The following is a 24,614-nucleotide window of genomic DNA, read 5'->3' as shown; positions in this document are numbered from 1 at the left end:
TTTTAATTTTGTAATTTTAATGTGTGCTCTTATCCACCACGCCATAGGCAACAGTGGTGTTATGGTATCATTTTTAGGTATTGGAAAATCAGGAGCATAAAGCATTGGATGAATTAATTGAAGCACATTTCCTTGCCTTTCACTCACTTTTCTGAATTAAAAATTCACCCCAAATACTGGAGCATACTCAATGTCTCAATCGTTTCTATGTTACATGTTTGTGTTGAGAATATTGGCTAGCTTCAATGCTGGTCAACTAACTTTGCAGCGTTTTTGTATTTTGAACCCGTCACCTCAAGAAGTCGGGGAGAGAAGGCTCAAGTAAGACTAAGCTTTGAAGCGACTTCTTTTGGGGTCGTGGATAGCTCATACGGTAGAGATCTCCCCAGCCAGGCAGAGTTGTCGTACCAATAACGCCACGGGTTTGAGCCTCCATCGCCACTGTGAAGTTTTTATTCTCTGTTGTCTTCTGGCACTTTCCTACTCACTTGATTTCTTGTTATTTGAAAACAAAATGTAGATCATTCGAACTTATTTTCAATGTCAGTCATCATCTATTTAAATTCAGATAGTTAAATCGCATAATTAAGGTTGGGATTGGGGAAAAAGTGAAATATTTAAAATTTAGGTCTGATCAAATGTCGCTATTGGTGCTAATCAATATTCAACCCATTAGTCAACCCAGAGTTTGTGTCTTCCTAACATAACATAATATATTACCATTTTGAACAATAGAGCTATAAAAAAAACGATACAACTCTGGCCTTTTTGAAGTCCATGTTACATTTTTGTTACTGTTCTCTTTGTGAAAATAGTTTGGTCTCTTGTCATAAACCCATGAATATGTGGTCTTGTGGTTTGGCACTCGCTTTCGGATCAGAAGGTCCTGGGTTTGAGCTTCGCTCAGCGTATAGTTGAGTCCTTGGAAAATGCTCTTTACTCATATTCTCTCAGGTGTAAAATGACTACCTGGTCGTTAACAGTGTTGCCTATGTCAGAAAAAAAATGTGTAAATTCGCCTAACAGGCATCATGTTTTGTTCTACAAGTTACATGTTGCTGGTGGTTAGAGACCCCTTGTGAAGCACTTTGAGCATGTTTAGTGGATATTGCGCTATATAAAAGCTCAATTTTTCAAAAATAGATATAATAAAATTAAAATACGATTTGAAAGAAACAGTCTTAAAATATTAGTTTTTTGTTTGTTTTTTTTTTACTTTCAGTACTACAGCAAACTGGAAGAAGTATCAGTCAACGAGGAGTACAAAATATTGGAGTAATAACACAGGTAACCATGATGATTCATGATTTCTTTTTTTATTAGCAGTCTGGCTAATAGTTCAATTGTAAATGAATGTGACAATCTTTTTAACAGACCAAGTTCAGTCTGAGATTTGCCAATTTTCCCCAATCAACTTTTAAAAATGCAAAAAACAAAAAAACAAAAAAAAAAAAAAAACTGTGGATAACAACATCACCTGGGACTGTCAAAGTATGTTGTTATCCAGGGGTATTGTTATACGGGGTTTTCAAGTAGCAGGAAAAGAGGCCTGGTGAGACCCGTGAATACATAACAATGCGATGTGCAGACCAGTGCCTAAGAGAAGACAGGTCCCAACAATAGTAGAATGTTTACAAAGGGTATACCGGTTACTCTTTTACTCTCTAATATGTATTGTCATTGTTTTGCTGGTTAACAGTGCTCGAAAGCCATTTAACAAAACTAAGAATAAATCAAGAAAATCAAGTGTCAATATGATAATACTGCACAAAAACACAGATGCACACATCTAGTTTTGATTTTTAATTAAAATCCATGCGATAATGCTGATGAGTTTTGAATTCTGAAATGTTTATTTAAGTGCACCAAAATTTACAAGAACTTAAAATTAGTAGATCCACATCTTGCGATATTAAAAACAAACGAAGAACAGGTATTAACCTTAATAATATCATATTGGGACTGATGTTTAGAAAAACAACAGATTTTTATAATGAAAATAATAAAGTGAAAGAGGCTGTAACGTTTTCTTTGCTATTCCAACATATTTAAGACCATAAATATCTATAATTGCCCTCACTGGACACACCATTACCTGATATCAGTTTACCTCCATTGACCTCAGACAGGTAGATAACAGGGAAGGTTGAGAGTTCCATCCTCTGATAAACTTATTTTGCTGTGGTTCCCTTATGAACTAGCGCTGATTCCACACAGTGTAGTAAACATGTGTTCTGATTAGTCTTTATTGGTTAAGACTACGAGATGACGATGGTTGGGTATCAAGCATCAGTATCAACTGCCAGCTATTGTTAAAATGATGTCGCTAAACTGGGGTTTCACAAAAAAATAGGATTTTTATTACTAATAGCATATATCCAAAAAAAATCGGGTCTAGAGGTCAATGTCGCTATCAAGGGCTAGGGGTTGATGTAATCCAGAGGTTGCACTGTATATATTAATCACTTTTAACATATTTAAGGTTAATTAAAAGACACGCCTCCATTTTGAAGTCCATTTGCAATTGTACAATGTGGACGAGGTCATTTAAATTCTGGGAAAACAAACAAATTGAAACAAAAATCCAGTGCCTCTATCAGGATTTAATATATGATTCAATGATCCAACAATAGATGTTATAAGTTCGCCCCAACCCTCCATTGATTATTTGTTGGTCTAGTCATACCCATAAACATATATGGCAGATATATATATATATATAGTAGTAGTAGTAGTAGTAGTAGTAGTAGTAGTAGTTATTTCCTCTTCTTCTTCTTCCATTCAGACCAAAGCTTCAGGCTGAAGATTGTATGTTACCCTTACTTACTTTTCAGTAACAGGGGTTTTTAGAGGGAAGCAGGGAACGATTTTTTAAAAGTCATTAGTCGAAATACACTAGATAAACTGGACAACTTGATTAAGGAGACGGATGAGATGAAGGTGGACATACTAGGAGTGTCTGAGCACAGATGGACAGAAGAGGGTACTGTAAAAAGAGACACTCACACATTTATCTATTCTGGAGGTAGTGAACATCAACATGGTGTGGGTGTGCTGGTGAAATCTAACATTCTCAAATATATTATAGGTATATATGCTGTAAGTTCCAAAAACATGATGATAAAATTGAGAGCCAGACCTTTTGACATGTCAATCATCCAGACATATGCACCCACAAGTGATTATTCGGATGAGGACATTGAAATATACTACGAAGAATTACAAAGTATGATGAAACACGTAAAATCAACGGATGTGTTAATTGTCATGGGTGACCTAAATGCTAAAATTGGGAACGGGAAGGAGAGTGACGTGGTTGGCCAATATGGACTTGGGGTTAGAAATGAGCGCGGAGACAGACTAGTCCAATTCTGCATTGAAAATGAGCTGATTGTTACCAACACCTTTTTCCAGAAACCAAAGAGAAAATTATACACATGGAAAAGTCCAGGGGACTGGTGTAGAAATCAAATAGATTACATTATGATCAGGAAAAGGTTTCGCAACAGTGTAAAATCATGCCAAACATACCCGGGGGCTGATATCAATTCTGACCATAACCCACTTATTGCAAAGCTAACGTTAAAGCTAAAGAAAATTAAAAAACCAAAGCTATTAGAAAAATTGGACATCGATCGTCTAAAATGGTCATCAGAATTGCAGGAGAAATATAATGTCTCTGTTTCGAACAGATATGATGAACTACTTATTGAATCACAAGAACAATTCTCACAAGCAAATGCAATTGAAGAAATTGATATAAAATGGAACATATTCAAAGACAGCATAAAATTCGGTAATAAGGTTATTCCAAAGAAGGAGAAAAGAACAAGAAAGCAATGGATGACACCAGAAATTTTGGATCTCATGTCAAAACGAAAACAAATGAAGAACAAACCAGAGTATGAAGCGCTGAATAAGAAAATCCAACACAAATGTCGCATAGCAAAAGAAAATTGGCTTAACCACAAATGCAGGATGATCGAAATATTTGGCCTAGATGGAAAAGCAGCCCACGAGGAAATAAGACAAATTTCGAGCAAAAAACGCACCACTAACAACAATAACTGTATTAAAGACAAGAATGGTAAAATATTATTTGAGAAAGAGGATATAAAAGAAAGATGGTGTCAATACATTGGCGAGTTATTTGATGATGACAGGCACCAAATACCTTTGCCAAGCAACACTGAAGGTCCTCCAATACTCGCATGTGAGATAGAAAATGCATTGAAAAATATGAAAGATGGCAAGGCTGAGGGTGAAGATGGCATTGTAACAGAAATGTTAAAAATTTTGAAAGAATTCTCAATTGTGAAACTAACAGATCTCTTTAATAGTATTTACAATACAGGCTATATTCCAGACGAACTTGCCAAATCGGTTTACATCACCCTACCGAAAAAAACAAAGGCGACAACTTGCAGTGATTTCCGCACAATAAGTTTGATGCCCCATATAACTCAATTATTATTGAAGATCATCCTAGAAAGAATCAGGGCTGCCATCGATAATGAAGTTGGCGATGTACAGTTTGGCTTTAGAAAAAATAATGGGACAAGAGAAGCAATTTTCTGTTTAAATAATATCACAAAAAAATACCTTGATCATCAAAAAGAAATCTATGCATGCTTTATCGATTACGCAAAAGCATTTGATAGGGTACAGCATGGAGAATTAATGACATGTCTGGAAAAGGCAGGCATTGATGGCAAAAATATACGGCTAATAACCAATCTATATTGGCATCAAAAAGCAGCCATCAGGATTCAGGGCGATCTGTCACCTTTCACGCCAATTAAAAGAGGAGTTCGGCAAGGATGTATCCTCTCTCCATATCTATTTAACCTGTACACAGAGTTTATCTTCCGTAAAACTGAGCACATTCCAGGTATTGTTATTGGAGGTAGGAGGATAAATAATCTGAGATATGCAGATGATACAGTATTGTTGGCATCGAACGAGACAAATCTACAGATCCTTGCAAATCAAGTAAACCTGAACAGTACAGCAAAGGGTCTAGAGATGAATGTTCAAAAGACGAAGGTAATGGTCATGTCAAAGAAGCCTGAAAAAAAGCGCAAAAGTCCAAATTAATAATCAAAACATCGAACAAGTAGATTCTTTTAAATATCTTGGACAGACAATGACCAACAACGGAAAGAATGAGCTGGAAGTGAAAAACAGGATTGCTATAGCTAAGTCGAGGTTCAGTCAACTGAATAACATTTTAACTTCGCAACAAACGCAGATGAAAACGAGAATAAGAATACTCAAACGTTATGTCCACTCAACACTTCTCTACGGCTCAGAAACATGGACCTTGAACAAACAAATAGAGAAAAGAATTGAGGCCTTTGAAATGTGGACTTTCCGTCGCCTTGGAAAAATCAGTTGGAAAGAAAAGAAAACAAATCAAGAAGTCTGTGACATCCTTGATATCAGACCGACCCTAATGAAAGTAATAAAAACAAGAAAACTTAAGTATTTTGGACACCTAAGACGCCATCAAACTGTCAACAAGGACATTCTTGAGGGTAGAGTGGAGGGGAAAAGAGGAAGAGGCAGGCCAGCAAGAACTTGGATAGATGATGTGAAGACATGGACAGGATTGTCGGCAGCCGAATGCAGTCAGCAAGCTGTCAACAGGGAAGATTGGCGTGTCATTTCAAGTCGACCTCAACCCATGAGATGACACTGGAAGAAGAAGAAGTCGAAATGGTTTGTTTATAAGTAGTTGGTTGGGAGTTCCAAAGTCGGATGGTGGAGAAAGAGTAAAGATGGTGGTTTGTTCTTGAGTGGGAGGATTTCAGAATTATATGCTGAGTTTCTTGTTTTGTTGTTGTTCCGTTTCAAATAGCTAGTTGGAATTTCGAGTTTTCCGTTTTGTGCTTTGTGGAATACGAGGAGTTTGCTGATTGAGCGTCTTTCATTTTTGGTTTCCATTGGAGATCGTTCATGAGCTGAGTTACGCTCATATCCCGCTCAACGTTTCCACTGACAAATCTGGCGGCCCGACAGTAGTAGTAGTAGTAGTAGTAGTAGTAGTAGTAGTAGTAGTAGTAGTAGTAGTAGTAGTAGTAGTAGTAGTGGTGGTGGTAGTAGTGGTAGTAGTGGTAGTAGTGGTAGTAGTGTAGTAGTAGTTGTAGTAGTAGTAGTATAGTAGTAGTAGTAGTAGTAGTAGTAGTAGTAGTAGTAGTAGTAGTAGTAGTAGTAGTAGTAGTAGTAGTAGTAGTAGTAGTAGTAGTAGTAGTAGTAGTAGTAGTAGTAGTAGTAGTAGTAGTAGTAGTAGTAATATATTTTGCTGTAAGAATATTTCATGATTATATAAATCTTATATAAACAAAGCGCATTGTACAGTGTAAAAATCATTATCGTGTCGTATTTTATGGTGATTCATGAATTATGAATTATTTGAGTTGTATCTGTTGCCCACAATGTAAGGGTTTTATATATTTTTTTAATTATTTTTTTCTCACGATTTTATTTAATTATTAATTATAATTCAACTTATTAAATAATTAATCTATGTATTAATTAAATCTTTAAATAATTTTACATTATTATTATTATTATTATTATTATTATCATTAATGTTATTATTATTATTATTATTATTATTATTATTATTATTATTATTATTATTATTATTATTATTATTATTATTATTATTATTATTTTATTGTTGTTGTTGTTCTTGTTGTTGTTGTTGTTGTTATTATTATTATTATTATTATTATTATTATTGTTGTTGTTGTTGTTGTTGTTGTTGTTGTTGTTGTTGTTGTTTGCTTTGCTTCATTATTAATTTTACTTACTTAATTTGTTGATTGGAAATATTATATTCTTGTATGAGTTGTATTGACAATTGGCTTAAAATAAACATTTGAATAGAACTAAAACATGATTCCCCACTCAAAAGTGGATGCCCACATGTTCTCGTTCAAAAATTGACAGTCGAATAGCCTCACATCTTCAATGAAAGTGGCCTGTGAAATCGTCAAAATTTAAGTTACAGACTTAAGAAGAAGAAGAAGAAGAAGTAGTAGTAGTAGTAGTAGTAGTAGTAGTAGTAGTAGTAGTAGTAGTAGTAGTAGTAGTAGTAGTAGTAGTAGCAGTAGTAGTAGTAGCAGCAGCAGTAGTAGTAGTAGTAGTAGTAGTAGTAGTAGTAGTAGTAGTAGTAGTAGTAGTAATAGTAGTAGTAGTAGTTAAGAACTGTGTTGATAAGCAATTAGATCAAATTATAAGTTTGAATTAGATGAGTAATGGATTGTCATCCTGAACTTTATACCATAAATGTCGCAGGTGAAGTAGGATAAAGTTGGTGGATTTTGGCGAATTTCTGGCATAAAGTTGGCGGGATTTTTGAAAAGGCCCCTGGCAACACTGCAGAAAACGAAAGTTGATGGCGGCTACTTTGACGTTAAATGTTATTGCTCCTATTTTTATGTCTCCCCCGTCAAAGTTTTAGTTGTTTTGAATGAAAATAGAAATGTCATCTCCTGGTCCAGGGAATTCATGTTCAATCCAAGATACAATCTCAGATGAACATCATCAGTTGTCTTTAGAGTGCGAAAAATTATGGCAGCGAGTCAAGAATGTTCAGGTAGAACTGGAGAACTTACCAACTGAGGACAAGACCCCTCATGTCGCTGAAGTCTCAGTTAATCAAACGGAGTCAGAAGAGCATGTCTACCGACTGCTGCAGGAATATGAAAAGAGGTAGGACAGTAACCAACACTGCCAACACACTTCAATACAACTTCACACATCTTGTATTATGTCGCACTCTTCTTTACTTTGACTTTGTCTTTGTGTTGACACACTTCTTTGATTTAACTTTTATTTTTATTTTTTTGGGGTCACAATACAAACTTAATAATGGAAAACTTGACTTTAGTATTTGCAAATGTGGTTTTAGGTAATTCCAAGGTCCAAAGTTAATAATACTAGCTATTACTATTACGAAATTTCGTTATTCCCAGACACATATTTTAGGGAGTTTAATAGAAATTCTAAATGTACCTCACACACTTGAAACCAATGTCATATGAAAGAGCTGGCAACACAGATTACAAAACAGTTTGAAATTTGTTTCTATCTTGATTAGAAATGTAGTTACGGCAGTTCAAAGTCTGAAATTTCAGACCGTTTTTACCCCCAAATTACCATTGCAAAGTTGTGACCGAAATCGCGTGATGTTAATAAAAAAATGGTTAAAACAGTCAATATGGAGTTCTTATCATATATTGTATACCAAAATGTTCGTCTTATCGAGGACAATGCATTTACATTAATAAAGAGGAAGATAAACAGTTCAAATTAACACATGATTACATAATATGACGCAAATGTTACATAATCAAAAACTCGGCTAGACGTAAGAAAGAATTTGCTCTATCACTTTTGGATTTATCCCCAATATCTCACTGAAACAATTGCAAATAATTACCCTCTTTTAATTAATACATAGAGAATAAAAAAGGGTTTGGGAGTATGTAAATGAAAAGATATAAACATGTTGTGTAATGACATAATGAGTTTATTTTTACCTATGGCAATTTAATTGCATATAAATAAAATGGTAGATTGAAAAAGTTCAAATAAATTGAAAAGATTCCCTAGTATAATAGAAGGAAAGTTCTGGCTTTTAATACTTTAAAAAATTATGCTGAACCACTTTGGGTTTATTGCTATTACATCATTTGAATTGACAATTAATATAATTTCCCCCCCCCCCCCTTCTCTCTCAATGTACGGGGGTGTCAAAACTAATAGAACTTCTTACCATAATAATTATTAAGGCTAAGGCCTTTAGAATATGGATACAAATGATAACAAACCTATCTAAACATATGGGAAAGAAACTTGATGACTTGATGGCAAAGTAAAATAAAATTCAATTAAAGCAATTGGTAGTTTTAAAATATCGATATTATTAATATCGGATTTCACAAAGAGAAGAAATATACGAACTTTTAAAACAAAAACTATAAAATGCCTATAAATAAAGTTGGAAAGTATGTATTTCAAAATAAAAACATAGTAAATAATAGTACTGAAAATATTATGGACTAAATTTAACATAATACATAACTAAATCTAAAATATCGATATGAATATCAATATCGCCCGGCAGCCATGATTAGAAGATAATGTAAACAAGGCATTTCGGCGCAGAGTTAAAAGGTGTCTGCGCATCGATATAGAGTCCTGAAATTTGGCATGAATAAAGTTTAGATGTTATTATAAAAACAAGCGTTTAAATTTTAAAAACACACGCGGTAAATAAAAAAATAAATGCATTTGAAAATTGCCAAATTTTAACTTCATATAACTTCTGGAATTATTAATGGATTTTTCCTTAATTGGCACCACTTAAAAGGAAATTGAAAGACGAAAATAATGATACCAAAATATCTGCGATATTCCTCTTTATAACGAAGTTATGCATCTTTAAATGAACCCCCCAAAACGCGAACGGCAATTTCCAGTCACAACTTTCCTATGAGCGAGTTGGGTCAAAATTTGACTGCCACTGCTGCTGCTCACTAAACTGCCTACATATTTGAAACTCCGCTCTTTTTAACAATTATCCACATTCCAGTTCCAGAATAAAATGGAATGTTTCCAAATGCACATTCACATAGAAATTAAATAAGGAAAGTTAATAAAATATCTATAAAAACATAAAATTAACCAACATTATTAAATCAGTTGTTACTACATATACCCAATATGCGTCGACTTCGAAGTGGGTGTCATGGCCGAATGGTTTAATCATCTGCCCTGGAAGTTTTACTAGAATCGACGTTGCGGGTTCAAATCCTGGTTCCGCCACTATTAAAAATTTTTTTTTTTTACATTCCGTCTTCTTTTTACAGAACGGTGCAAGGGATAAATGTCCCATCCATCCTCCCCCACCTCTTTTTTTTAAAACTCTCTACTCTCTCTCTCTCTCTCTCTCTCTCTCTCTCTCTCTCTCTCTCTCTCTCTCTCTCTCTCTCTTCTCTCTACTCTCTCTCTCTCTCTCTCTCTCTCTCTCTCTCTCTCTCTCTCTCTCTCTTCCTCTCTTAGTTCCTTTCTAGTTTCTAGCAAATTGTCATATTTGTCCCCACTCCGATCTCAAAAAGTGACTAAAAAGGATAAAAATAGATAAAAAGCAAACAAACAAATATTCAGAGAGCGACCAAATGGTCAGTTAGAGGAGAAAAAAAACAAACAATATTTTTTATATTTAATAAAAACAATTTTAAGAGATTCATGCTCAGAAACGGAACAAAAGGTCAAACAAAAAGGAGAAAAGAATAGACTCGGAAAAAAAAAAAGGGGGGGGGAGGATGGATGGGACATTTATCCCTTGCAACATTCTGTAAAAAGAAGACGGATTTTTTAAAAAATTTTTAAGTGGTGGAACCAGGATTCGAACCCACAACGTTGATTCTGGTAAAACTTCCAGGGCAGACTTATTAACTTTCCTTATTTCTATGTGCATTCAGAAACATTCCATATTCTGGAATGTGGATAATTGTTTAAAAGAGCGGAGTTGCAAATATGTGTCTGGGGATAACGAAATTAGGTTATCCCCAGACAGGATAATGAAAGCCCAGCCTTTTCGTTATCCACAGACAGGTGTCTGGGGATAACCAATTTTCGTTATATAATTTTTGTTTCGGGGATAATGACAGCCCACATAGAAATAAGGAAAGTTAATAAAATATCTATAAAAACATAAAATTAACCAACATTAAATCAGTTGTTACTACATATACACAATGTGCGTCGACTTCGAAGTGGGTGTCATGGCCGAATGGTTTAGTCGTCTGCCCTGGAAGTTTTACCAGAATCGACGTTGCAGGTTCAAATCCTGGTTCCGCCACTATTTTTAAAAAAAATTTTTTACATTCCGTCTTCTTTTTAAACAGAACGGTGCAAGGGATAAATGTCCCATCCATCCTCCCCCCAACTCTCTACTCTCTCTCTCTCTCTCTCTCTCTCTCTCTCTCTCTCTCTCTCTCTCTCTCTCTCTCTCTCTCTCTCTCTCTCTCTCTCTCTCTTTCTCTCTCTCTTAGTTCCTTTCTAGTTCTAGTTTCTAGCAAATTGTCATATTCATCCCCACTCTGATCTCAAAAAGTGGCTAAAAAGAATAAATAGTTAAAAAGCAAACAAACCGAAATATTCAGAGAGCGACCAAATGGTCAGATAGAGGAGAAAAAAAAAATAATTTTTTAATAAAAACAATTTTAAGAAATTCATGCTCAGAAACCGAACAAAAGGCCAAAGAAAAAGGAGAAAAGAATAGACTTGCACACAAAAAAAGAGGTGGGGAGAGGATGGATGGGACATTTATCCCTTGCAACGTTCAGTTAAAAGAAGACGGAATTTAAAAAAAAAAAAAAAAAGTGGCGGAACCAGGATTTGAACCCACAATTTGGCAATTTTCAAATGCATTTATTTTTTAATTTACAGCGTGTGTTTTTAAAATAAAAACGCTTGTTTTTATAATAACATCTAAACTTTATTCGTGCCAAATTTCAGGGCTCTATATCTATGCGCAAACACTTTTTAACTCTGCGCCGAATTGCCATGTTTACATTATCTTCTCAACATGGCTGCCCGACGATATCGATATTCTAAATTTAGTTCTGTATTATTCGTAGAATTAAACGAATGAGAATACGTACGAAGCTTAAAAAGTGTCCACCAATGAAAGCATTCAGCGCCATTATATCTTGGGCTGGGAATGTAAGCATTACCATTCATTCGGTCTCTATGCCAAGATAACGACACAAGAAAGACAACACAAACAATATCAAAATCCACAATAAAATGGTTCAGAACTGTTGCGTATATTTATGCCACAATGAAGCTGTCAAAAAATGAAGTTAGAGAATCTGTATAATCATGTATTATAATAACCTATAATGTGTTTTCCAACCACCACATCATCACTGTCACTACTACTACAACCACCATTACCACTTCATCACTACCACAATTACTACAACCACCACCACTGCATCATCACCACTACAACTACCACCATTCCATCATCATCACTACTACTACACTATTACTACCACCACATCATCATCACGACCACTACAACTGCAACAACCATCACCACATCATCATCACTACCTCTACTACTACAACCACCACCACAATATCATCACTAACACTACAACTACATCCACCAGCACCACATCATTATCACTACCACTACTACTACACCACTACCAGCACATCATCATCACTACCACTACTACTACAACCACCACAACCACATCGTCATCACTACCAATACTACTGCAAACACCACCACCATACCATCATCATTACCACTACTACTACAACCACCACCACAATATCATCACTACCACTACTACAAAAACACCAGCACATCATCATCACTACCACTACTACCACAACCACCACCACCACCATCATATCATTACAATTACCACTACTACTACAACCACCACAAGCACATCGTCATCACTACCACTACTACTGCAACCACCACCACATCATCATCACTATCACTACTACTACAACTACAACCACCACCACACCATCATCACTATCACTACTACTACTACTACAACTACAACCACCACCACATTATCATCACTACCACTACTACTGCAACCACCACCACCATATCATCATCATTGAAATTTTTTTTTTTTTTAATTGAGCTTTATATAGTGCAATATCTACTAAATGTGCTCAAAGCGCTTTACAAGGGGTCCCTGGTCAACATTTAACATGTAGGACGGGGCATGACGCCTGTTAGGCGATATTACAATTTTTCGGACAAAGACAACTCTGTTAATGGCCAGGTACTCATTTTACACCTGAGTACGGTGAGAGAATGTGAGTAAAGAGCCTTTTCCAAGGACTCAACTAGGCTCGAACCCAGGACCTTCCGATCCGAAAGCGAGTGTCATACTACTAGACCACATAGCCGCATCATTACCACTACAACCACCACCACCACATCATCATCACGACCACTACTCCTACAACCACCACCACATTCATTACATTACCACTACACTACACACACTACTCATCATCACTACACTCTACTACAACTACAATCATCACCACCACATCATCATCACTATTACTACTACAACTACAACCACCACCAACACCACATCATCCTCACAACCACCAGTACTGCAATCACTACCATTAGGTTTTGGAGCTTTACTTCATTTGAAATAAGGAAACTTCGGAATTGTATTTGCCATTGTGTTTATATATCATAATATAATTCTAATCAGTTGTCTATTTAGAACTAGATTCTAGACAATATGTATGCCAAATACCACCCCAATTCCCCTTTCTTGTGTGCGGGAATTCCTCTTTCGGCATTGAAATTCCTACGAGTGGTGTCTGAAATTCCTGTGAGCCAAATTTTAAGTTGGCGACTCTTTGCTATGATGATGCAGTGAGTGTGAGAGAGTCATCACTACACACATAAACAACGGAAACAATTTAAAAACATGACTATGACACACAACCACTCACACATGAGGCTATACTATTTATCCTTTTCTCTATATACAACAGGACAAGACAAACAAGAGCTTGACTCTCTCTTCACTTCGCATTGATGTTTGTCGTCTGACGAGTTCAACTCTCAGTCGACCTGTCAAGATTCCTTTTTGCCTAGGACGTAATCATTAATAGAATGTTGTGTGGTTTTGACCGTGAAGAAAACCTTAAGAAGTCACATTTATGTCATTTTAGAGACATCGTTTTGAACAATTTTGAGTTAAACGAGCGAGCAGGAAGTTATTTTCTTAGATTTCATGAATGGCCGATCAGCGCTTGTTTACTATAGTAACGCGATGCCCAGCCCATATCTCAATGGCGGATATTTTTCTCATAGAGGCCGCTGGTTGGTTAGCCAATAAGAGCACCGTATGGTTTCCATTGGGTAAATTCCTTGGTATTATTTTAAATTTAGTCCATAATATTTTCAGTACTATTATTTACTTTATTTTTATTTTGAATAAATACTTTTCAACTTTTTTAATGGGCATTTGAGGTTTTTGTTTTAAAAGTTCGTATATTTCTTCTCTTTGTGAAATTCGAGATTAATAATATCGATATTTTAGAAATACCAATTGCTTTGATTTTATTTTGCCATCAAGTCATCAAGTTTCTTTCCCATATATGTTTAGATATGTTTATTATCATTTGTATCCATATTCTAAAGGTCTTAGCCTTAATAATTATTATGGTAAGAAGTTCAACAAGTTATAAATTTTGACACCCCTACACATTGAGAGAGAAAGGGGGGGGGGGGGGGGGGGATAAAATTATATCTATTGTCAGTTCAAATGATGTAATAGCAATAAACCCAAAGTGGTTCAGCAGAATTTTTTTAAAGTATTAAAAGCCAGAACTTTCCTTCTAATTAAAATAGGGAATCCATTTCAATTTATTTGAACTTTTTCAATCTACCGTTTTATTTATATGCAGTTAAATTGCCAGAGGTAAAAATAAACTCATTATGTCATTACGCAACATGTCTATATCTTTTCATTTAGATACTCTGGCAAGCCCTTTTTTATTCTCTATGTATTAAATCAAAGAGGGGAATTATTTGCAATTGTTTCAGTGGGATATTGGAGATAAATCCAAAAGTGATATAGCAAATTGTTTCTTATGTCTTTTAATTATGTAACATTTGTGTCATATTAGGTAATAATGTGTTAATTTGAAATGTTTATCTTCCTCTTTATTAATGTAAATGCATTGTCATCGATAAGACAAACATTTTGGTATACAATATATGATAAGAACTCCATATTGACTGTTTTAACCATTTTTTATTAACATCACGCGATTTCGGTCACAACTTTGCAATGGTAATTTGGGGTAAAAATCGGTCTAAAATTTCAGACTTTGAACTGCCGTAACTACATTTCTAATCAAAATAGAAACAAAATTCAAACTGTTTTGTAATCTGTGTTGCCAGCTCTTTCGTATGACATTGGTTTCAAGTGTGTGAGTTACATTTAGAATTTCTATTAAACTCCCTAAATATATGGATACTTGGCAGATAAATTTTAACAGGCCTGTAAATTCTTCCGACAATTGTTGGATTTTCGACAGTACGAATTTGCTCGATAAATTCTGTGAAGTGCTGACTTTAAAAAATGATAATAATTAAAAATTAAAAGTAAAAATAAAATTCGTCAAGTCAAAGGACAGAACCAACAAAATATAAAATAATAAAAGTTTTATTTTGTGACTCAAAAATCAGTTTTTATTCCATTTCTAGCGGTGACTTAAAATCTTAAAAAGAAGAAACTTTTTATTTGTTGCATCAAAGACAAAACAAACTTGTCAGCAAGGTATATTATCATTCCATCTTACTTATCAATTATCATTGCCTGCATCTCCGGCAGATGTGGATGTATTCACTGCCTGCTATGCCACAGACGAGAAAGGGAGAGGGGTGACAGTGTCTTGTCTTGTCTCGAGTCGTCGAACATGCGTAGTCAGTCGGACCTAGCCGTTTCTCTCTGTTTTGCTACCGACACACAGAGATTTTTCCGGTTGACTATCTCAGTTCATACACTTTATCTGTCATCTGCATTTTTTGCCAAATTGGGACCTAAAATTTGCCCAAAAAACCCCAAAAATTTGCCAAAAAGACCAAAATTTGCCAAAAATTTTGCAGAGGAGAACTAAGCATTTCAGTAAAAATTAACACCCGATACAGAAAAAAAAAAATATAAGAGACAATTTATTACATTTAAGGAGGCTACATTATGAATAGCGTTGTTACAAAGAATTTAAAGGATCATTATCCGTAGAGAGTAGCTTCCCTTGGTTTGGGCCCAGGCAAAGCTGCAACATTTCTCAAGTTTCGCACTTTTTTTCTCGTTATTTTGTTTTCGCTTCTTTTTTTCTCAAAATTTGTCACGCGATTTGCCAATTTTCCCAAAATTTGCCAATTTTGGGAAATTTGCCAAAATTTGCGGAACGCCCTGATATTTGCGGCCGCAAAAAATGCAGATGACAGCTTTATTTGTTTCCATTAAAAGTCAACCAGAGTGATGAATACGAAATAAATATTTTCTTTGAAAGGTGATTGATGCTCTCAGCGGACGTTTTCTTTCATCGACCTCATAACCGTGATTGTTTAAATTTTTCTCTTTTTCCTCCTTCACATATGACCACACCTCTTCCTCCTCTTCTTCCCCACCTTCTTCTTCTTCTTCTTCTTCTTCTTGGCCTTGAGCAAGTCACCTCGCCCTAGCTCAATTTGCAGCGCTGCACTGCAGCTGACGCTTGGGTTATTCCAGTCTTCCCTTGGAACAGACCCTAGAAACAAATTTCCCCTATGGGATGAATAAAGGGGATTTATTATTTTTAAAATTTGTATTATTTTAATAAAACAGCAGTTTCGTTTTATGTCATCCACAGATTGAGAGCAGAGTTAGAATTTTTACAAGGATGTAACGTTGATGACATTACATCCACAAATACAGAATGTCAGTATATAATCCTGCTGCAAGAAAAAATGAAACAGAAGGAACATTTGAAGGAAACTTTGAGCTATGTCAAGGCAAGGTATTCATCTCTTGTTGAGAGTTTGGAACAAGATGAGGACATGAATGTAATGTTGAAGAGGTTACAGGATACTCTGAAGGTATTAGAATACAATCAATTTTGCTGTATTCCAGAATCCCTTAATACAAAAGGGTGAAGAGGGGGCAATATATTTTCCATTTTATTTTTCTGTAATATAATTTTGAATTCTTATTTTTAGTTCTGAATGTTTCTATTGTCCAAACCCACAATCTATAAACCACTAATCCTCATGCAGTTGCATTTAGCTATAGTGCTCCAGACCAGTTAAATACAAGTACAGTACAACCTCTCTATAACAATATCGTCGGGAGCAGAAAAAAATTGCATAACAGAGTTGTCGTTATACAGAGCAACCAGAATTAGGAGGAGGGATAAAGTACTTGTCTATGGCTGTCTTTCCTGACCATCTACAGTGGCCATTTCAACTGGAGTGGCTATATTGAAAATAGTGCTGTGTCACTTCTTGAAATGACAAAGCCAGCCATTGCTTCCTTAAAACTCTTCATTCCAAGCTTGTCTCCTATTATCTGTGCTTGGCTTATAGTGTTTTGATCAATTGCTTGTTCACGGTAGCAGATGCTACTCTACCATGTGTGAACTTCTCAGTGGTGAAGGCAAGAGGGGAGTAGGTTGGTAGATGTGGGTTAAATGCCAAGTACAGCTGAGTTTAACAGTTACAGGTTGTAGACTGTGTGTGTGTGTGCATGTGTACGCATAAGAGAGAGATATTTTGTGTGCTTAAAGTGAATATGGTGATCTGTTTTTGTTAGGGATGTGAGGAGGATAATGAAAGACCAAGTTAAGCTAAAACTTGAGTAAATGGGCTACTTTATTGATTTGTGAACACTTTAGGTTAAAAACATGCTGCCTTCCCCCTTCCCTCCCCCCACTCCACCAAAGAAAAGTAAAGAAACCAAACAAGCCCAGAATATTCACAGTGCCGTCCAGAGCATATAAAGGGTGGTAGACCGAATTCAGTTTTATTTAAAATACTTTTTCTTATTCATCATTTATCCCTTGTTGATGGACCAAATTTGCATTCAATGAGATCAGAAGCCCCTTCCCAAAGACCTCGTTGAATCTGGTTTCCACTACACAGCTGGATCATTGATAGTGTACTTGGTTTTTACACCCTTTTCCTTTAATGACGATGCAGTTATTACACTCAGCTGCTGTCAGTTCCGTGACAATTATTTACATCACTTTTATTTTTCTTTAAGTTCATATATATAGTGCAACACGCATTCGACAAAATCACTGATTCAATGAACAAGGACATGATTCCAAAATCATATCCTTCATTGTCCTAGTAATTTTTTCACAGCATCCATGAACAGTTTCACGGTTTCGACAAACAAAACTGAGACAACCTTGGTCTCCTCCTCACCTCATGCACTGACACTGCTCATGAAGAGAGAGAGAGAGCAGAGCAAGTTATATTATGCCATAGCCTTTGCGAACTTATAGCCTGATACTGACTCAAAAATGATGTCATAAAAACTAGACAACGGTCACAAAAAGAAAATTGATTATTGTGAATTGTATTAAATACTGAACCAATTATATCATTTGTTTCTTGGAGTACCACAAACAATAACTCACTTTTCATTTTTGCCTTGTTAACACTCTCAGGCAACGCCATCTGAACTACTTTATGTTTGCAAAGGATATGGTTTTGTAAACTAAATGAATAAGGCCTTGTCCTTTTATAATCTCAATTTTATTTCAGGATACAAAATATCGAAGAAAGACAGTTGCATCATCTGCGAACAAATACATAACAGTGAAACATAACAATAACCGATATCGTAAGGCTTTTATAATTCTCTATAAACAAGCACCTCCCCCATTCTCCGCTCTTTTTACCAATACCCCCACACCCTCTCATTCCATCCTGCATTCCGTGGTGGTGTGCGTTTTGTTTGTCTAAGCGTGTGAATCAGCAGTGAATGATATATTCACTATTTTATCAACAAAAAGGCATGGGTGACGTCATCAGTTTTGACACCTGGATGTGCAAATATTTAGATCATATTACTTGTGCAGTGGGCTTCACAGTTTGTGTCCCTTGTCTGAACGCTGTTTCACGTATTCATACGCAAATTTGACAACCTTTTCCGACTGCCTTGCATAGTTCAATGAATGTGTGTTGCACTGTAATTAACTTTATTATTACTTTAACCAATCTTTTTTTGGAAATTTGTTCTCTCTCTCTTTTTTATTTTTAAATCAGTCCAAGAGCTCAGTTGAAAACCCACAACATTCTGGTTGCCTGAATAGTAAAGACCACAATTTACCAGACAGATTTGCGGACATGAAAGCCATAATTAACAAACAGAAGCAAACTAACAAACAATTCCAGAGTAAACTCATAGACTTGCTCTCTAATTTTCCATCACCTCCAACGTCATCGTCAAAAGATTCACGAAGGAAAATTTCTAAAAATGCTCTTGACAGTTCAAGAGATTTCAACGAAGGTGAATTCATGAGTCTTAGCTCTATAATTGGGAAATTAATGGAGCAGACACTGAATTCTCCTGGACAGCCTTATATCGACATTGGTGACAACATGTGGCCACAACACATTGAGTTTCTGCTCCGGTCACAAGTGGTTATAAAAGATCCTGAGAATTCAACAAGAATAAAGTTTGTTCCATTCCAGTTATAAAACCATGTTTTATTGGGATGAAATTATATTTCATTTTGTCAAAGATGAAAAATCTTGTAATAATTTGAATTGAATTTATGTACAAGCAATAAATGCAATGTTTATTGTCGCAGGCCACACCTGATATTTATTCATACTCCCGATTTCCCCTATTTACAGCTATTTTTCTGAATAAAAAAAAATCTTAATTACGAGGGCTGTCCCAGAAATAAGGTAAGTAAGCTCGTAACTCAAAAAGTTGTGAATGGAATTGAATGAAACTTACAGTATTTATTTCTCTAGGTAGTTGCTGTTCCGATCGAGGCATTTCCTCCATCGTGACAGGAAGGCAAATACCCCCTCTCTAAAAAAATTGACGTCAAGACATTTCAGGAAATTCTCCACTTCTGAAATCAGTTCATCCTCGTCGTCAAACTTTTTTCCACCCAAGTGTCTCTTAAGGGGCCCAAACAGATGGAAATCTGATGGGGCGAGATCTGGGCTATGAGGAGGATGTGGTAAAACTTCTCATGCATTCCTTTGGAACCAGACCTTTGTCATGTTTGCAGTATGGGGAGTGGCATTGTCGTGTTGAAAAACGACTCCTCTGCTGGGCCGACCGGGTCTCTTTCGTCGAACGCCCTCTTTAAGTTTGTTCAAAGTTTCACAGTATCTGGCAGCGTTTCTGGTCTAACCTGGTTGCAGAATATCAATCAAGAGAACACCTTTGGCATCCCAGAACACGGTGGCCATCAACTTTCTCGCTGAATGTTGCACTTTGAACTTTTTGGTCGGTGGCGAAGAAGGACGTTTCCAGATCATCTAATCCTTTTTTGATTCTGGCGTGTTGTGGTGAACCCAGGTTTCATCACCAGTGATCATATGGTCAAGAAAACACACAGACTGGTCAGCAGGCCCAAGGTCTCCACCAGGTCCAACTCGCAGTTTTTGCTCATCATGGACTCGTTGAAGGAGGTTCTGTGACACTTCTTTGGACCACTCAGTTATGGGAGTGGGCATCTTTGTTTTTATGCAGATCAGAATCTTGTTCATCAATAGTGCTGAAACGTTCAGCACTGATGCAGAACAAAATTATCTTGAATCTCCGGTTTACAGATATCGAATATCATCATTGGTTCAGGAGATATGGCTCTACTTACCTTATTTCTGGGACAGCCTTCGTATTAAAAAAATTTCATCTCTTAGATTTGCCCAAGTATTTTTCTTAATTTGTTTTTGATAAATTTGGATTGGTAGGACTAAATTAAAAATATTACACCCTTTATACCTGAAGAATTTAATTAACAAAAATACCTAAAAAGAGGTAAAAGAATATATAAAGCTTCAGGTAGGAGTTTTTGCTGATATTATATAAAATTATTTTTGAAATAGAAAGGGCGGAGGGGATTATATTAACATTGCCAACATAAAATTATTGGACAGAAAGAAAAATAAATATCCTGGATGGAATTGAGTACAGTCGTTATGTTGAGTCTTACAAAATGCACATTGATAATGAACACAATTGTGTGGCAAAGTTTTAAAGTACTGAAAATAATCCATCCTAGTCTAAGGCCCAGGGTTCCCATAAAGCTGACATGGCGGTTTTTTGCAAAAAAAAATTCCCAAATTTTGCAAGCTAAAAATAGCAAAATTTGCACAAATTTTTTCAAAAAATTGTGCAAAAGTTGCGATTAATTTTCCTAAAAACCCATAATTCTTTCATGAATGAGAAAGGTATTTGTTTGTTTTTAAGGGTTTCACAGCGTTTGCAACAAATGTAAGGTCATATCAGCTCCAGTAAAAAGGAAGAAAATGGGATCTAGTAAAACGTTCTAGAATTACAATTAAAGTACCCAAGAAAAAGGAAGAACACGCTATCAGTGTACTTATTTTGTGATTTTGAGATTATCTGTTTCATCCTGACACAAGCACAGGTCCCCCAGTGATGATAATAAAAATTTGTCAAAAAGGAGGAAAATCTACCGGCCGGTCAGTCAAACCCAAATCTAATGCAAATATTCATAGTTATTTAATATATTTTTAGTCCTAAAGCACTTCTGATCATTAGACACATCCTGACCTTTTGCAAATATAATTAAATGTCATTTCCAATTAAACATTTTAGAGGCCTATAATGTCGCCCACTATATTATGATAAACTTTTGGCCAAAAGACCAGGAGGTATTTGTTTTTACATAACAAACCCGGTTAGTGTCTGTATTATTGCAACCTTGCGATGATGCAGCTTATAAATAAGAATCTTTATTTAATTGCAAAACATATTCCATCAACAAATCAAATTTGAATTAGGCTTTAAACAATCATTTCTTAAATCGATCAGCCTAACTTATTATCTCTCTTACCAAATGATATCTATAAACATAATATGAAGATAAAAGGGTGGTTGAGAGAGAAATAGGGATATGAGAGAGAGGGAGAATTGATGAATTTTTTTTTTTTAATTGTTTTATAATTAGACACAAGTTGTATTGAATACTATTAACAAATTCAGAACAATCAAACAAAAACAAATCAAAAAGGAAGAAAGAAAAAAGGTCAGGCTTATAAAACTAATAAAATCGCCAAATGTACTATCATGCTACAGCTAAAAGCTGGCCCCCCAGGAAAATGCGGCAGCATAATTTGCCACTTACCGCAATGCGGCCGCATAATTCACCTTTTACCGCATAATTATGCAAAATATGGTTTTTAGCGTGAATTTATGACCATTGTGTGAAGAAAAATGAAACCGAAAAGGTCCGATGTTCCCAAATACGCGACAGTGACTTCCCTTTAACTTTAACTCTCTCCTTACCAGCTATTTTTAGAATTTCCCCCGAAATTTCACACCCACCCAGCACAAAATAGACTTTTCTTGCTCAAACAAGAAAGTGACATGTGAGCTCTACACACAGTGATTAGCATTTATAGCTGTAATCAAAGCATTTCTTTAAATTTTGTGATGTACAAGAGAAATCATTTGAGGAAATTGTCGGTGGCATCGTAACGACCGTGACGATTTTCATATGGGTGGTAAGGAGAGGGTTAAAGGGAGGCTGTTCCAATACGATTCAATAGTCTGATGTCACGCCGCCCGGCAACAGCGGCTATCTTGGTTCTAAACAAAGAAAATCATTACTTTTTATTTTTCATGCTGGCTAGAAGTTTTCATATGCTTTGTGATCAAAATGTGTAAAAGTCAAAACATGATCAAATTTATGTGGGTTTTTTTTCCTCTGGATACCTTTTATGCTCGCCGGAGAAATATTTCATACGGGCACCCGCCATTGTTCCGATAGTTTAGAGCCAGTGTTAGTAAGTTACCATCGTATTCCAAGTGCACGTACGATTTGATTTGTCTTCTTGAGATCTAACCAAAACCAAGCGCCAAGCAATTACTGCCTTTCTCTCGCTAACCGGCGAGTTACGATCTGGATTCAAGTTTGATTCCTTTTAATAAAAGTTTTATGAATAATCAATACAAGACAACTCGACCAGAATGGATGCCTTCGTACATCGCAATGGGGCAGCGCCGAGTGCCAAAGCAAAATCATCAACAAAGACATCAGTTACCGACCGTCACAAACAGTTTCAAAATGAAACATTTGTTAGTGCTGGTAAACTGTTTTGTAAGTCTTGCAACTTAGTGCTGGACCATATGAGAAAGTCTACAATTGACAATCACCTCAGCTCAGACTGTACCCGAGAAGGAGATCAAGAGGTACACCCGGCAGCTTGGGCCCCTCGCGGTGAAGAACTCCATCACCTCTTCTGTTGACGTGCCACATTTTTTGGCAGTCCATTTCTGATGAAGTGCCCGCTTTGGCTGCTTGTGCCAAGTGGTACATATACACCACGATCAACAGCGCTGATGCTGAGAGCAGCTTTTCTGTTTACAATCTGATATTGTCAGACAACGTCTCTGCGACATCTAGCTTTTCTGTGCTACAACAAAAAATTAAGTTTTGAATTTGCGTTGTAGTTTTTTAATTTTGAATTGGTTAAATGTAAATAAAGCAATGGAAAAATTTAGACAGCGATTTATTAATTTTTTCTTGTTCTGCATAATTTGTAATTTCCCTTGCATAATTTGCAATTTCCCCCGCATAATTTGGGATATTTTTTTGCATATTTCCGGGGGGCCAGTAAAAGGTACATAAATATTTACACCCATTTGCTCCATCCCCTTCCCTTTCGATCATCGTGTGTCGTGTGCTACTTTTGACATTTGGCGCCAGTCATAAATAAAGGAGTGTCACCAAAATTCATGCAACTCCTGTTTGACATGACAAAAACAAAGGAACATTTATGAAAAAATCCGCGGTAGATTATCATCACTGGTCCCCACTAAATTGTTAAAACTTTTTTTTTTTTTGGCAAAATCTCGAAAATTTGCAAAAAAAAGTGCAAATTTGTGGCCGCAATGCAAATCAGCGATTTTTTGCCATTTTTTTGCGGCCGCAAGCGATGCAAAAAACTGCCGTGACAGATAAAGTCTGGAAAAGGGGGATTTTCACTATTTTCTTCCTCTGTAGGGAAAAAGGTCAGGAATTCAATCATGGGTCTGGCATAGCTACCAAACGCTCCTTAAAAAAACAGATTTGTTCGGTATGTGATTTCCTGAGTCTGTAAGCCCGTGTTTTTAGTTTATTAAAATCCATATTTTGTCATTTTGGCTGTTTTGTGTGGTTTTCAAGGCATGTGAGCCTCATGAATTATTAATATTATTATTACTATTACTACTATTTTTATTATTGTTAACATTATTATTATGGGTGTCCAGTCATGATGAGCAGGGGTTGAATCAATACAGCATATTCTTTATTTCTATGTAAATTGTACCTCTCAATCACAAATTTTTATAATTTCAGTTGATTATATGACGCCTGTTTTATACCAAAACCTGTCATAATGTATTGGAGATTTGCATAAAGATATGTAAGTTCAGCTAGCATCGAATATACTTTTAGTGTGTTCTCAGATAGTATTCATACTTAAATTTGATGGTTTAAATGCCATTGTTTTTGCTTATCATAGACGTGATGACAATAACGCAACTGCTAAAATAAATGTTACACATAAAGCCTATTAATATTGTATCTATATACATTCTATGGAGTACTCGTTTTGCTCTTTAGATTACAGAGTTATACATATTCACCTGTATAAAATTGTACATAAGATGAATAATATATGAATGATAACTTTTTTATTTTCTCATGTGACCAACATCAGGGGATAAATATTAGTTGATGGCTTTCAATAAGTATTAGGTGAAACTTTAATTTTTATGACCATTTGAAACCAAACCAAAAATTCTGAACTTAAATTAATGCCC

At 35.7% G+C, this 24,614-nt stretch overlaps 2 protein-coding genes across 3 annotated transcripts; both read left to right on the top strand.

Moving 5' to 3' along the window:
• The first annotated feature begins 2,934 nt into the window (after positions 1 to 2,934).
• LOC144966565 (uncharacterized) lies at positions 2,935 to 7,011 on the top strand. Its single transcript, XM_078903275.1, has 3 exons — positions 2,935 to 4,069; positions 4,328 to 4,527; positions 6,958 to 7,011. The coding sequence occupies exons 1-3, from the start codon at positions 2,935 to 2,937 to the stop codon at positions 7,009 to 7,011; spliced, it is 1,389 nt and encodes a 462-aa protein (XP_078759401.1).
• Positions 7,012 to 7,379: 368 nt separating this feature from the next.
• On the top strand, positions 7,380 to 21,831 carry LOC144971860 (centromere protein K-like). Of its 2 annotated transcripts, XR_013645185.1 has the most exons (4): positions 7,380 to 7,722; positions 16,459 to 16,684; positions 18,860 to 19,452; positions 20,450 to 21,831. XR_013645185.1 is itself a non-coding variant. In XM_078912939.1 (3 exons), the coding sequence occupies exons 1-3, from the start codon at positions 7,481 to 7,483 to the stop codon at positions 19,292 to 19,294; spliced, it is 903 nt and encodes a 300-aa protein (XP_078769065.1). In that variant the 5' UTR covers positions 7,380 to 7,480; the 3' UTR covers positions 19,295 to 21,831. The 2 variants fall into 2 exon arrangements, 1 of the variants encoding a protein (XP_078769065.1); XM_078912939.1 differs by having other exon boundaries at positions 18,860 to 21,831.
• Positions 21,832 to 24,614: the final 2,783 nt, after the last annotated feature.

This window comes from Berghia stephanieae, chromosome 1 (genome assembly GCF_034508935.2).
Source record: "Berghia stephanieae isolate SIO BIC M18660-M18661 chromosome 1, UCSD_Bste_1.3, whole genome shotgun sequence".
Taxonomy (NCBI): domain Eukaryota; kingdom Metazoa; phylum Mollusca; class Gastropoda; order Nudibranchia; family Aeolidiidae; genus Berghia; species Berghia stephanieae.
Note: the sequence above shows the minus strand (reverse complement) of the source record. Positions and strands in the feature narration are given on the sequence as shown.